Below are 16,363 nucleotides of genomic sequence, written 5' to 3'. Positions count from 1 at the left end.
AATATGACTGTAAGCCTGTACAGACCTCACACACAAAATGGGCTCGGGAAGATCTTACCTAACCACAGTCACTGCATACGTGCACAACGCTACAGGATTGGAAGGGGAAGGAGGAGACAACAGATGGTGGAAATGTCACGGTACCTTTACTGTCAGCAGAGTAACACACAAACTCTCTAACTGTCCAAAAGGCACCTTACTGTCTCAGAACAGGCTCCCTGTCTCCAGGGGATGAGAAATCTGACTTGTGGCCAGACAAAAATAAACCATGACCAGGACAAAAATTATATCCAATTCTCAACCATGCACATTTCCTGTCTGGGAGTGTCTACATCCTCCGTTGAATCCAGATTTTCTTCCTATTTGAGTACCTGCTGTTCTCGCAGGATCCCCAAGGGCTTCAAAGACCAAAATTTGACAAGATTCTGCAAAAGGGGAAACAGACTCCTAATTTATTTTCTTTCTACTGCTTGACTCCCTGCAACTTCACATGCCAACAGATGCATCAGGCTACACAGGTAAGCACTCCTGCATCAGCTTTCCCAGATAAACAGCTTAATCTTGCAGTTTCTGTGCCAGGATGGAAACATATCCCAGAGTCCCTGACTGAAGAACCCATTAAAGGAAATAAGTCTCCTAGCACTTACTGCCCAGCCTATGCACCAAAACAGCACAAGACTCTGCTGTGAATAAGAGCACAGCTTGAATGAGACAGTCGGCCATGGTACAACAGAACATCCCTCTGGATAGAAGACACTGAAAACAGTTTTCAGGAAAAGCTAAAAGTGCTAAAGCACTCAAAAGGAAGGGCTGTATCTTTGGAAGCAATGCAAATCTACCACACAGAGCAATGTATTCCCACTCAGGAGGATAAAAGTCCTAAACACATTCTGTCAGAAGGCACCAGTTCCAGAAAAGGCTCAGTGAATGCTGTGAAATGGCCAAATCCTGGGATTCCAATTACTATGAAGACATTTGCCTCTTCTCCCGTGGTTCAGCATGGCTCAGTTGCTGGCCCACAGGTCACATCAGGACTACAGCAGGAGAACAAGACAAACCTGCTGCTTTCTCTGGTGGAAGACAAGATGTGGCCTAGTCAAAAGCCTTTTTCCCTGCCTGGACACTACCTGACACACAGCCACACAAGAAAGTAGAAGAGAGACAGTAAATTCATTTCTGCTTTGTCAAGTATGTGTGGCACTAAGCTGAACATGATGCTTCAAAGTAGCTTTTGCTAAACAGGAAAGTAAGAAATGTTCTGCAGCCCTGTAGTATCTAAGGTGAGACCATCTTTTTTCTTGTCCCAAACCCCATTTGTAGGGATAGGTAGAGGGTTGCAGACCTCTTTCCAAAAATCATCACGTGCTTTGCACTCTCCCAATACACTGGCATGCTGAGCAATCACACCCCAACTCCTTGTAAAAGTCCGTCTATTGGTAGGAGTTGTATCAATTTCAGCAAATCGAAAGCATTGCCCTATCCCTTTAAGGGATGTTAAAAACCAGAAAGACATAATTCCTTGCTTAGTCATGGATTTTTGGAAGAAACAGCAAATTCTCAACTATTCAGGATCCTTACCCTGGGATTAAGAGAAGATTTGGTCCTGTGAGGGGTTTTGTTAGCTCATAAGTCAATCACTGACTAAAGAGAAAACACTAAAGGGGAAAATAAATGGGAAAAAATGGATGATTCTTAAAAACCTACAATGTCTGTGGTGAAGTAATCTCTGAAGGATACTTCAGTCTTTCCCACAAAAGTGCGGGGATTTCTGAACCACCTGCTTGTTCACTGCTGCCAAAGAGACAAACACAGTTTCATCTCCTTCAGAATATGATTGAGAGGGTGGAGACCAAGTTAACATCATAGAAACATTTGGTCATTTATTCATTTGCCTCTTCAGGAAAGTATATTTTGATCCCTCAAATTACTTGCTCATCACCAAGAAAATTTCTTCTTTATATGGACAGCATACGTTTTCAGAGATGAGCAAGCTCTTTAAAAACAGAATGGAAAACAAACTATAAAAAGAACAAGAACACTGAGAATTGACTCAAACTTTGCTGAGTAAGTTACCTGCAATAATTTGATTTACCAGAATGTTTCAATGTACCCTTAGTCCATTTTGAATATAGAACCAGTCTACCAAGCTGTACTGAACCTGAAGAGCCTGGGAACCATCACCTCGTGACTTCAAGCAAGATACCACTGCAAAATCTTCAGTAAAAACCAGATACCTCATAATGTGAAGAAAAGCACAATAATGCAGAAAACAGGCCTTGTGCTCTTCAATTAGCATGCTTACACTAAACTAAGCTCAATTAAGTACCCACTGCATGGCAGTCTGTGATTTCAGGAGACATGACTTCATGACGTAGATTGTCCCTTTCAATCTTTTTCTATTTTTGATGCAAGCAGGTTCTGCCTAGATGGTACATAAAGAACCATATGAGAACACTGATAAGTACCCTTATTTCTTCTGCTCATGTAGCTACAAGCCCTGCTGTGTAGAAATTCATCCAAAATGGATGGAAGATCACAAGTGCAAGGCACAGACGCCCAACCAAATCTTCTCACTTGCTTTCTTCTTTCTTAGCAGTTGCTTACTGTTTTCTAAGGTATCTTAATATTGTCATCCTTCTTGGTGGGATGGAGAAACAGTGCTTAAATTAGCTTCCATAGAGAAGTCTGACACAAGATGCAAGAGTCAGCACTCCAGGAGAAACCACAGAGTCTCTGTTGTGAACTACAACCCCTGTTACAAGAAGGAACGCTTCTTCCTTACCTCTTTTTTGCCAAACAGTTTTCTTGTACACAGACCCCATCAATACATAATTTAAAGTGAAAAGCGACTGAGACAGAGATATGCAAAAAGGCTAATTTTTCACTCATTAGTCTCATCTTGCGAGCCTGGGCTCAGGAGCTATGAGACCTTTTTGGGTGCCATGAGACCTTTTTGGGTGCCATGAGACAACTGATATTTTATGAAATTTTGTGAGCCTATTAACATTTTTACCTTAGGGGAAAAAAAAAAAAAAAAAGTCACTCTTCATTAACCTTCAAGAACATGAGAAAAGTTGTTCAAAGTAGAAAACAACCCAACATACCAAAACATTTCAAATGACACTGCTTCTATCCTTAGGGCCATTTGAGGGTTAATAATAGGACAGAAAAACAGCATTGTGTGGACGAGAAGGGACCATCTTTCTGCCATGGTGCAAGGGCATGACACAGCAGTTGATATTCTGTCCAAAATGTCAGGTGCACTTTAAGGGTTAGTCCCTTAGACCGGTGCCACATCTAGGAGGTCTGACAATTTGATGGTAGTGAAGAGTTTCAAGGCAGGTGGGTGAGATGTTTATTTTTGTCTATTTCTGAGGTCCTACACTGCCTGCTGCACGAGCAGCTACACTGTCTGAGGTATTTCCAAGATTTGAATTGCCCTCCTGTTACTCATACCTACATCCTTTGATGACCACATCAGCACTAATATTGTTATATAAACAGACAACACTACAAATAATAAGAAAACAAGTCAATGTATGGGTAATAAGAAGGCTTAAACAAATCAACAGACAAAGAATACTTTAGTAAGGCAGCCCACTAATACCAGGGCATTTGTGCCTCTTCTGCCAGCTACATTCACGTACCAACAAAAAAGAGTTTGAAGCGTATATACAGTACACGCCACTTCAACCTCTAATCATTCATGTTAATTACTAAATCTGATAAATGTTTGCATTGGCCAATTCAATGGTAAGTACTGACATTCTGGAACGCCAGAACAGAATGCAGGTAAAGTGTATGTAACAATTCTGCTCAACAAGAAAATTAAAACCAACAACGTTCTGGGATGCTACAAAAGCACCTCCGTAAGAGAGTAACCTCTTTGGCAGGCCAGCTGGCATTCTCAGGGACCAGGTGCCTTTTGCCAGTGCAATAAGGACTGATTTACCAGATTAGGAAGTAGGCACAGCCAGTTTAAAAGGGTGTCAGAGCTAGCCCTCTGCAGTTGTGAAAGCTTTGTGTGGCACACGGCCTTGAATCCACAGCACGTGCACAGTGTAAGGGAAAACGTGGGGGAAGGCATCCTCTTGGCAGAATCGCCGGGACTACCCTCCTTTCAAGTTTGGGACCCTGTTTCCAGGTGCAGCCAACTCAAAAAACTCGAAAAGGAACAAACCTCTTCCTTGTACACTGGCTCCTCTTCCCTGTCCCAAGGAATGCCATACTCACACTTGCCTTCAGCAAGTTTGACAGTAGCCTGACTCCCCATTGACACTTCTGCTGCACCTGGCACATGGGAAGGGAAAGAGGCAAGGACTTTCTTGGACTGATTTATGCATTTCAGTGTCCTGTGCTTGCAGCATCAAAGTGCAAGGACAAGCTCAGAGTGTGTTCAGGTTACCTGATTTAAGTCACATTTGATCTTACAAGATGAGTCATTAACTGTATACAAAAGCTGAGCAAGCATTCACCGTTTTATGTAAGCAAGATGCAAAAGGTGACTAAGTCTAATAGCCAGACCACAGTGAACAAAGAGAAATTACATCCCACTTAAAGGACAGGACGAGCACTAACTGTAACCATCACCAGGCAGCATCACTGTTGGCCTGCTATGAACAGCCCTTGGTTTCGTGCATGCACGGTAAAAAGTTCCCATCCTAACCTGACACTATAGCTGCACAGCTCCACAAAACAGGTTCCAGTGCACACTGTCATGCAAATCTGACACACCTTGGTTTTAAGAGACCTGGAGAAACAAGTTTTTCTTGTGAAATATAAGCTATTATGAGTGCTCTTAATGAGACTAGAAGAGACTTCAGCATTATAGAAAACATCACTTGCTCTTGTAATGTTTTTGATAAATTCTCCCCCACTCTCAGTTTGTAATGGATGATCCATTACAAATCAAAAGCTTCTTCCACCTCCTATCTTCTTGCGGAAAACTCAACAAAAGGAAGTATTTGTAGCACTCAGTGGAAAATTACCACAGTTAAGGAGTGCAGTCACAGAGTTTAGGATTTAGAGTCAGAACCTGGTGGAAGGGGGAGCTTGGAAAGGACTTTATCAGTCACAGATCTGTGAGGCCAAAAAGCAGCAGAGCAATTACCTCCTCCCTACCACAGGCCATAACAACCTTCTAGACCTTTCAGCAATTAGCTTTGTGGGTTAGTAAGAAAAATTGTGCCTTATTTGTATTTCAAACATGTTTAATTTCACATTCGAATTCAGAGTTTTGTCTACCAGACAGTATCCATGACCACAGTTTTCCTGTAGAGGTGGACTATAATCCATTCATACCTTAATCTGGTGATAAGCAAAGCACAGTTCCTGAGGTTAATCAATATTTATGCAGTGTTAAGTCATTTATCTGCAAAGGCATTAGAGTTAACAGTGACACTTCAAAGACGCCTAGTTAGGACAGGTCTCCCTTTGGCCAGGTACTAACTGCTCTAGAATGTTAGTCTATGGCTAAAGAAGCAGTAAGGTTTCATACTAGCTGGTTATCAGGGGGTGGGGGGCACAGCACAATCAGCAGGGTAGTTTGGTTTTGGGGGTAGTGGTGGTGTGGGGAAGCGGGTGTTTGTGATGAGGCTCACCCCTTGTAATCTGGACATGCTAACCTCAACATTTTGCCAGGCAAGGAGAATGCAGCTGCATAACTCATGGTAGTGGAGGACTGCTTTGAGCTCTCCCCTAGCAAGAAAAACACAGAGCTATAGATTAAGGGCTGGGATGTGAGCAAATTGGAAGAGAAAGATCTTCCTAGCGAAAACCTTCTAAGCCTAGATTTGCCTCATCACAACAAGTACCTGCCTGCAAGGTAAGGCAGGCGCTGCCTCTCCAGTGGGAGATGTGCACAGCGCTGCTGCTGGAGTTGCTGTTTTTGCAAATATTGAGGAGGGAATGGTTACAACTGCATAGGACCAGTTAAGACTCACTTCACTACAGACACCCAGTAAAGATCACTGCCTAGTCCTGTTGGCTTGCACAAGGTTGTCAGCTTCTGTCAAATGACAAACAGCCTTGTGTGGGAGGGAAAACTACCAGTATGGAGACAATAATACCCACCATAAATTATGGTAACAGTTTTATAATCTCTGTTATTTAAAACAATTACTTTTTTCCCCACCTACCTTCAGCTTCAGAGATATAAACCATGCGGTCCAGAAGCAACAGCACAGAAAGCCCAACCCGACCAAAGCTGAGCCAGCAAAAGCTGAAAGACCATCATAAAGATGAGGCTGGTTACAGTGGGAGAGAAAACGTGCAAAGAAGGCAGAAGAAGGACGATGTAGCCCAAGCCAGTACCATCCTAAGAAGCCCTAAGGCAGAAAAAACCCAAAGAAGTTCTTTCAAGAAAAAAGAAGATCTCTCTCGTGATGATTTGTTATTTCTTCTTAGTGTCCTCGAGGGTGAATTACAGGTGATTTATCTTATTTCATATTTCACACACTTCCCCCCTGCCTCAGTTTACCAGAAACATAGGCTGCTTTCATATTAAGAAAACACCCAACCTAACTTGATACAGAAAGACAAATATAAACTGCAAAGTACATAAAAAATGCAAATTATAGCTATCAGCCAGAAGAGGTGATCTTTGCACCACCCCTAAAGGCAAATAAAACTTATTCACAATGTGCCTGTACAACACTAAAAGCACTCATGGTCCACTGTGAAGGATCACGTAACTCTCAAAGCACAAAACTTTCCTATCGTGCTGCCCCATTCTAAGTATTTTGAATACAAAGTATTTGCCACTGTAAAAATCTATACTGAAAACACATTAGAGACGTTTAAGATCTCCTCTCTCCTATGAAGTCATGGGCATTACTCCCCACGAATCAGTATGTGCCACGTCACAAGTAACTCACTCAACAGGATTTCTAACAGCTTTTGCTAGAAAAATCAAAGTAGCCATTTTATTTCCCATAATGTGAAGCATTAAGTCTTGCATGCCACTTAGTCCACAAGATACTGGATTTTCAAGAGCGAGCATTTTTCTGTCTGGAAAAGGAGACAGCTGCCAAGTGGTAAATGATGCTTAAGCTGGTCAAATGTAATTTCAGGAAGTGGGAACCAGATTTCCACTGAGCAGGGAGAATATTTCTGTGGCAGGCTGATTGTAGAGAAGTAGCAATAGCCACTTAAAACTGATCACAGGCGGAGGGAAGAGCAAACTGTCCAAAGCAGCACAAATGGGTGTATCTCATGGTTTCAGAATGTCTTACCTAGACAGTACCTGGGTAGTTCCATTCTTAACACGTGTATATATTTCATAACAGTACATACATGCTTAACAGAACACACGTGCAATATGAGTATTTGCTTGATGTACCAATCTCTAAGGATAGATTCAAGGCAAACTTCTACAGAGCATTTCATTATGCAAACAGAACCATTTCCGTGTTTGAGAAACATTTTTCTCCTGCTCACTTGCCCCTTCTCAATTTAGATTAAAAATCAGGTGTCACACACTCCTCCAAAACAGCTGTCTCTTCCTCTCAAATACGAAAAAGAATGTTTGTGTGTGTATAAATATATATTTATATTACACACACACATCATTACACTTGTGTAATATAAATAAATAAATAAATGTCAACCCCACACACTTCAATTCTTAAGATTTAGAACTGGAACAGAGTGAAATGAGAAACTGAAAAACAATAAGCCTGACATGATCAGTTTAAATCATGACCAACATTCCAAAGGAAGCGTTATGAATGAAAAAAGTGATGTCATTTTTTTTCCTAATTTTCTACCTCCTGTAATGCCAAGTCAAACCTCTGAACATCAAGTATCCGTCAAATCTTAACTAAGTTTCAAAGTTAGACACCATTACTCTTAGATTCCAGAATATTTAAGATGCACAAAGATCACTCTTCTAGGTTTTTTCCACAATGGTACGGATTAGAAATAGATTATATTCTTTTAAACAGTCACAAACAGGGACACAAGTGCTCCAGTCAAGAGCAGTCAGGATGAAAGCGTTACCCTCTCGTGATACCTCCCTGTTTCTGATTTCGTCCCTTCCTATTCTACTCTTCTAGGATTAGCATGTACTTCGTTTTGTTTTTAACTGAGAGCACTGCAGACAATGGATGTTTGAGACAGTTCATGTAATTCTGTCACTGTAATAGAGGCAGGGGGCCAACTCCACCCCCAGAGGATGCAGCAAAAAAAAGATGGACGCAGCCCTAGGGGAGGTGGTGACCTAAAACCATTTTCCTGCCTGTGGAAACATACATGCAATCAGATATTCTAATGATAATATTTTTTCATGACAAGTGGGACTTTGAGACAATTAGCAATATTCACAGCAGGTATTCTGTCCCCTCCAACTTTAGTGTAAGAGCTAGTAACTTTATAGCAAAGTGTTTTTTTTTTTTTTTTTTTTTAAAGAGCAAAGAGAATCCACAGATCAGTTCAATACTGGAGATACTTACAGCATGGTTCTCTGTTAGGGAGCATGGACTTAGAGAGCAATGCTGTATGATAGGAAAAAGGCATGTGCACCTGTCAACTTGCACAAGATCTTCTGAAATACATACATAAAACAACATATTGAAAACGTACCTGAGAACATATTGTATCTACTCTGTGGTAAAAGGACGTCATCAGATATTTCATAAGGTTAATGAAACAAATGCAGTGACGTTAAAAAAGGAAAAGTACAATGCACATTTTTAGGCTCTACTTTTTGAAACTAAATGGTTTTTGGCAAGCAGATAATGCCACCTTCTCTTAATCATTCTCTTTTAAGATACTTTTTTTTTTTTTTTTTTAGCATGCACTCACAAATTGAGAATACCCTTGCAGTAGTTACTTCCAAAAAACTTGATGCTACAAGGTTGTTTATACTTGAGGGTGCATAAGTGAGTGTGTGCACAGCTACACGTCTATGAACAGATAAGGCATGGTCTCACACATGCATGTGTACGTACATATACACACGCACACAGGACCCCACTGCCAGCTTTGAAGGCAATTACTCTCGTTTTAGAGCTGCCATTATTGCCTGGCTTTGGAATGTGCATTGGGAAGGGTCATACAACCACAGCACCTGCCTCCCTGCGCTCACAGCTCAACCAGCCCAATGTAACAGCAGCAGCACACCGTCCCAGCTGGGTTTCAACTACAGGTGCCACCTTTCCACCCAGAATATACAGAATGTGCAACACTTCCAGGCTTCAAGAACCATCCTAACATCTTGCACTAACAATTTAAAATACACTTCTAATTCCACAAGACACACATTGCCCTGAAATTGTGTTTTGCGACTGCCATGCACTGGTCCAGAAACAGCAACACAATCTGATCACTAACAATGTACTTCAGCATTGGTGAGGGCTCTGACGAGTTGGAGTTTATGCAGAAATAATAAAATAAGACGACTAATACTTCCCTCATGCTTTTTAACTGTCCCATGTTGCTATTGTGGGGCAGTTTACGTACACAGCATGTAAAAAAAAGTTTTTAGTAGAACACTAACCTGTAAATACACATATAGAATTTAACAAAATAAAACTCTACTTTGTGTTTCTGCAGGCTCAAGATGAAGTTATAGGAGTACTTAAGGCTGAAAAAATTGACTTAGCTTTGCTTGAAGCCCAGTATGGCTTTGTTACTCCCAAGAAGGTGCTAGAGGCCCTCCAGCGAGACGGTATTCAAACAAAGGCTGAGCAATGGCAAGAAGATGTCTACGAAAAACCAATGGGAGAGGTATGACCACGTAATTGGTATTTAACCATAGTTCCCACCAAATTCAACAGAAGATATCTCACCAATTTCAGGGGAAGAAAGCAAATGAGCTCTAAATCTAGAGCCTAACATGAGTGTAAATGACATCAGAATAAAGGCCACAGTCCAGCAGAGTACCCAATGAAAACAGGTATCTAATGATTCTCATTGATACTGACACTGAGGGCTGTAAACACAGGCAGACACGATTTTGCCTAACTCAAACTCTGATAATCAGCCTCTTTTTGACATCAACTTTTTTTTTTTTTTTCTCCTTTCTGTTATCCAAACTCACGCCCATAGAAACAGACACCTCTTGCGAAGGCCATCTTATCGCTGGAGGGTAGGGGCCCATCCAGCAGTAACAGCACAGCTCTCTGCCTTTACATACCCCAAACCCCACTCATTCTGGGGGAGTCATGGGTATACCTGCTTGGTCTGAGTGGCTGCTGTAATGAGCTCTCACTAGAAACTTCATCCAGGCAGAAATCTAATATTCTCACATGATACCTAAATAACTTTTAGTTTAATGACACTGTAGCAGCAGCCATACTTTCTGAACAATGTTATCTGAATTTCATTTCTGCACTGCAACACAAATCACTGGATATTAAAACCCCTTCAAATAAGAATATGTGCTTTTTTCCCCCAAGTGTCTCCTCTTGAATTTAGATAAAGTTTTTAATATACTGCTCAGTATAGATAATCATCATAAAAATAAAAGCAGAAATAAAATTCTTCTACCAAGTGTTTTCCAAGCTTTCTGAAGAGGAAACCTAAGGATACAGAGTTCATTTCAGAGAAAATTATGTCAGGCAAAAGGTCAACACTCATTTCAGAGGGTCAAAGGTTAAAATCTCTGGCTATAATCTGAAACAGATAAAGTTCAACTGTGGAGGTGAATTTATTTTAGAACATTGTGGCATTATGCCACAGAAACTCTGAGCACAAGTGGAAATGATTTGAAGAGCAGTCCAAAAAAGTTTGAAAACATAAGTTCAGCCTGTTACTTTACATAAGTTTATACATGTTTTTTCCTTCTTACACTTAATGGCAGAGAAAGGATTTCTAACACCACTGGATTTAGCAATTCCAAAAGGCAAAGGTAAACATCCTGAGAGCCACAGAAATGCTAGAAGGACTGCTGACACTTCCTATGTCGGTAAATTAAAGGACGCCATCATGGACAGGCATTCCACAATTTTGGTTTCAAAATCCCCCCAAATTAAGTCAGAGATCCAGTTAGGTTTTGTTTGCAAGTTTTAAATGTTTATAAAAACCAAGGGAGAGGTGGAACCAGCCATAAAGTAGGGAAGGGACCACTTAAATTCCCCCCTTGCCACCGTGACAACGTACCTTCGTATCTGCATACAAAACCTCTGCTGATCCAGTTCCTCCAGAGCTTGTGTGCCTCACCATGACAGTTTAGCTTTATAGCCCTGAACACACAGAAGATCTTCCTAAAACTCAGTTGAGAATACAGTGAATTTCAGAGATCTGTAAGATTGATTACTGGTCCTTTAATGTTCTCTCACAACTCACTCATCTGTCCTAAACTTTGAGTTTCTTGGCAAATTTGGTTAAGAATGTAGTGAGAAAATTTGGTGACCGGGTAGCTTTACTTTCTTTGAACAGGATTCATAGGTGAAGAGATGTAGAAAACCAGAAAACAATAGTAACACATCTTCCTCTACAAAAACTATGAAGAGTATGACAGACCAAACCCATGTCTTCCTTGGCTATAAGGAGATTTTTTTAGTTTTTTGAAATCAGAGGGTTTTTTTCAGCCAAATTTGCTATGCAGCTAGTTCTTTCTTCAGCCTAACAAATGCCAGCTTACTATTCCTCACACTTGAGGATACAATGAATTATTTTACGTTTAAAGGGGCACAAAAGAAAATAGACTTTTAGTTTGGTTTTGCTTCTGACACAAAGGCCTGAAAAGGCTTTCCATCTTTGCATGGTTTATAAATTTAGATCAAGTCAGCTACTCATGAAAAAATCTGGCTTCAGATCAATTGTCACTTCTCTTGAATAGAAAACAAACGGTATTCGACATTCTAGTAAATACAGAATAACAACCTAAGAACAATTTTCCCAGATTCAAAAATAAATAACCTTTTTAAAAGACTCTGAAAACTATCACAGAAGGTGATGTAGGAAAAGAGAGATAAAGAAGAAGATACTGCAGATTTTATGGTGTATTTTTCTCATGTTTCAAACCCTCATGGAACTAGAAAGTCAATTCTGGTTTCTAACTCTCCCCAGCTTCCAATAACACAGTCAAAGATTAAAAAAAGATAAATCTGGTATCTCACTGTTTGAAATGTATTGAACAATACCTCCTACCACTTTGAGAACCCTCTAAAAGCACCAAAACTAGAAGAAAGCCTGTGTTCTGCATCCATCAAGGGTAATTCAAAATTGAATCCATTTTTAAAATCCCAGTGCCAATCAACTCAGGGAAAGGTGCATCCTCATCAGCCTTTTAACAAAGTATGTCCAACTGCATCCTCACGTCTTACAAGTGTGGCTCACAACTTGCCAACAGAGAGCTGTGGGGCACCAGTAAGTTAGTTCTAGGAAGAGACTGAAACACTAAAGTTGACAACGTGGCATTCAGGAAAAGCAGACCTTCATACCCACTTGGAAATCTGGCTCAGCTAGGGTTGAAAAAAGACAAGGGAAGAATTATTCCCATAATGTCCAGTAATCCTAAACTTGGGATTATATATTTATAAACAATGATCATGAGGATATTGTTAACAGAAATAATATTTCACTGAACTTTGGATAAAGAAATATAACTAACCTGGATTTTATTCCGGCACAGTGCCAAACACGGAACAGTCTAAAAGGAGAAGGATGGAAAGTTCAGTTCCAATGTAATGGATATGAGACACACCATCCTAGTTTGACTTCATACACAAGTTGGTGGCAAAATATATTTAAACTATTAAATTCCTGTGAATTTTTGCTTGCTGAACTATTCACAGTTACGTAAGACTATGCCTCTTATTTTCCATTGTATTGTACAGTATGTTCAAGTATTAATTCTAGCAAAAAGCCCATATGGTTAGACAGAACAAAACAACAAATCACTTAAGATTTTATCACTTTAATTTTCAACAGAAGACATTTATATTGCTGCTTATTAGTCCTCTGCAGTTTTTAGCATTAGTCCTCTGCAGTTTTTAGCCAAGAACTACGCATGCTGAGTTAACCTGTGTGTACACATATAAATGGATATTTCTTTATGCACAGATTTAGCATTTGGACAAATTTGAAGAACCAGAGGCTGCTGGAGACCTGCTCTTGTGCGAGGTTCTCACACCAGCAGGGGCTCACGCAGCTTCTCTCTCTTATGTGGATACATGGGAGCGAGCCACGAGATCTCACAGGGAAAATGCGAGCGTCAAATTTGCTCCCCAGGGAAGCACTCTTATCTCAGAGGGACACAACAGAGCTGCCAAACAAACCACCCAGGAAAACAACAACCCAGAACCAGACTGCCCTGCTCAGTCCTGCAGGGAGGGAGAGTAATGATGCACAGTGACACACACAAGTGTCACAAGGCCAAGTGCTCATACCCATTATGCATCTTACACGTAGATCTCAAGTGTCTGCATTAATTGTGATGTAGGCTCTGCTATCTCCCCAGTTCTCTTATCACTCACCTGCACCAGGAGACAGGCCCAGCACCTATTCCCTCCTCTCCTGAGTGGAATCCTGAGCTCTCACTCTCCACCTCTTCCTCAACCACAACAGCCACACGCCAGCTGCAAATGCTCGTGGTATAGCCAATTTGAGAGCATTCTTGAAAAGAAAACCTGAATTCATATTCCAGTCTGAGCGACAGGAGAAAACTGCAACATGAAAGCAGCTTTGATGCAGCAGCTTATTTACTTGTCTCTCTTACCTTACCATGTAAGCAGTCTCCCCAGGACACTACTGATCTTTTACTGATTTTCAAATTCCTTGTTCCACCTCCCTGCCCTGAATACACACCTCACCCACCCCAACCCCAGTTTGTAGTCCAAACTGCTAAGCCCGACACTGACAAAAGCACAACTGTGAAGTCAAAGGCACTGCAAAATAAAAACCTGCAGTTATTACTTTTCTTCTTGCATACATGCTGCTTGAATTCACCTCTTGTAGCCGTTCAACAAACACTCTAGAACCAACATAATATACTGAACCCATCAAACACTGCTGGCAGGTCCCACGTCTTCCACACCCAACAGTGCAGAAGTAGGACTATTTTCTATTCTGTTCATGTTGTTTGTGCTGATGACTAACCCTCACCTCCATCAGGCATTTACATGTTTGGAAACCAGAGTCACTGCATTCATCAGCTTGTAGCCAGAAATTTCAGTGTTTGCTTGTGATAGCAATTTACACATCCCCTTGGATTCTTACACATAATTTTGAAGGGGTGGTCCAATCCATACAAATGCATCACTTTACTATCTTAACTCCATCCACAGAGACTCTCTGCCAATAGAAATCACAAGTTCACACCTTTGCCTTCTTCCCCACCTGACCTCGCACTGAGAGCTGAGGCCAGCAAGCATTATGATGCAAGGCTGATGCCCAGTTCATACCAATTTAAGCAAAACAGGACCATACTTGCAAGCAGCACTGCATCAGAACTTCATCAAAAAACAGGAAGCAGGTTGCTTTTCCAAGAACAGCGTGTATTCACCTGACAGCATAACCTTTGAAAAGGCAAGGATCAGGAACTCAGGTGATGGTGTTTCAGCATCTGTGCAATAGCTGTTCCAAAACCACCTCTGAAATCTTGGTGGGGCAGGAGGGCTGTAAAAGATCCTGAAAATTCTCTATTTCTGGTAAGCTAGTAGCTGAACAAAATATTTCAAATTTTGAAATTTCCACTTCTGGTGGAAGAAGGGCGAGAGAGGAAAAATTAAAAATGGCCAGTTTTCTTCAACTTGACCTTTTAAGGCAGTTTTCAACCTCTGTAAAAGACATAGAAAACACAGCCAAGAGATTACTGCATAAGGCAGCACTTACTGAGAAAGCTTGCAGATGCAAGGATTTAGGTAAGAAACGTTTTCCCAAGAGAGGTCCTACTTCAGGATCATGATTCCAGAAAGCACTGACCCTGCTGGTGTAAAAGTGTGCAAATTATGAGTAAACAAGATGAAAAAAACCCATAACAATCTGCTGTAAGAGCATGACAAAACAGTCAAAAGGGGCAGTTACAAGTTTCTTTACATTTTTTGCTCATGCATGAAATGAGCTCAGGTATGTCACAAAGGAAAGGTGCTCTCTAATGTCATAAGCAGAAAGAACAGGTAATTTTCAAAATGGTTCACACTTCTGAATATTCTGAACTCAAACCATATTTGAAGTCTTATCAAGAGTTCCTTTCTCCTTATTTATAACAGTGTCACAAAAACTGCCCCCCAATTATTTAGGAGAAACAAGAGAATATATAAAGCTTAAAAAGCAGCTGAGGTAAGCAGCGGGAGACTTGGAAGCCCATGTAGAAACTGCTGGTATTCTCACTCATTCAAGAAACTCATGTTCAAGCATTTCAGCTCTTCTTGTCATCACTTCTATTGGCCAAACCAGAATAACCATGAGGAAAAGATAATTAATCATAGTCCTTGGAATTAAATTGCCCAAAATAAGTAGTGGCCCTAAGAATCTGAAGCCCCAGTGTTTCTTGTGGCACATGAAATTCCTTATGGAGGAAACATCAGAGAACCAGAACCAACCTTGCTTCCCACACTGCCCATTTGTGAGTTCTTCCCTATTAATAGAGCAAAGCACTGCAAAGCAGCTTGACCTACTAGAATAGACTGTGGTTCAAAGGAGGCACTGGTCTTTGAGCTCTAACCTTCTCTTTTCCAAAAAGGATTGTTGTGTTGACCTGATGAGGGAGGCAATCTCCACAAGGGAAAGGGAACAAGCAGGGAACAAAGATTCTCACAAATATAGACTCCGCCTAGGTTGTTAAATGGCCTCCAGTGATCCCTCCTGGAACTTCAGATAGATCAGTAATGCCTAATGAGGAAAAGCCCTTCTGGTTTCATACAGTCTTGCATAACTCAAGTCACATGCTGAATTCAAAATTATAAGAGAATCCTCAGAATGACAGTTTTCTTTCACTCTGAGCAAATCACTTGGTTTAACAGCATAACTCCAGTGAACAGTTATGCCAATATCTCTGTGGTTTAGAAAAACTAAAAGTGATTACCAAAACTTAAAATAGATTATTTGAATTTAAAAAGCACTACATAATAATGTTTAGAAACTCAGCAGAAAATCTTGGGGAAGAGGAGGGAATTTGATGCTCAGAGGTGCTATCTGCAAGACAAACACCTTTACAACATGCGAAATTTGAGGAAGAATATCAGAAGTGCCACTGTCAAATAAAAATACTTCCAACTATTTCAAAATTCAGCATTTATTCATTCCAGAAACCCAAAGCCATGCTCAGAGTAAGCACAGGAGAAAGGATTGTTTTCTATTCTTGGTTCTATCACATATTTACTGTGAAAACAGAGGAAAGCTGCTTTTTGATCTACCTGTCTACATTACAAATACAATTCAATGTTCTCATTTCTTATGCAGCTACAAACGAGGCAGC

General features: G+C 40.7%; 2 protein-coding genes across 4 annotated transcripts in view; one reads left to right on the top strand and one right to left on the bottom strand.

Annotated features, from left to right (window-relative positions):
- CMSS1 (cms1 ribosomal small subunit homolog) overlaps window positions 1-16,363 on the bottom strand; it is a 247,164-nt gene that overhangs the window by 151,997 nt on the left and 78,804 nt on the right. The gene's annotated exons all lie outside the window — the stretch shown is intronic.
- The window catches only part of FILIP1L (filamin A interacting protein 1 like), a 142,655-nt gene that overhangs the window by 66,306 nt on the left and 59,986 nt on the right, over window positions 1-16,363 (top strand). For both annotated transcript variants that reach the window (XM_026843454.1, XM_026843529.1), the window contains 2 exons: window positions 6,144-6,427; window positions 9,553-9,726. In XM_026843454.1, coding sequence (XP_026699255.1) covers window positions 6,161-6,427; window positions 9,553-9,726 — 441 coding nt within the window. In that variant the 5' untranslated portion in view covers window positions 6,144-6,160. The remainder of the gene's footprint in view (window positions 1-6,143; window positions 6,428-9,552; window positions 9,727-16,363) is intronic.

The sequence above is a fragment of the Athene cunicularia genome (genome assembly GCF_003259725.1).
Source record: "Athene cunicularia isolate RWA chromosome 1 unlocalized genomic scaffold, athCun1 chr1_part1, whole genome shotgun sequence".
Classification (NCBI taxonomy): Eukaryota; Metazoa; Chordata; class Aves; order Strigiformes; family Strigidae; genus Athene; species Athene cunicularia.
This window is presented reverse-complemented; position numbering and strand designations above follow the sequence as displayed.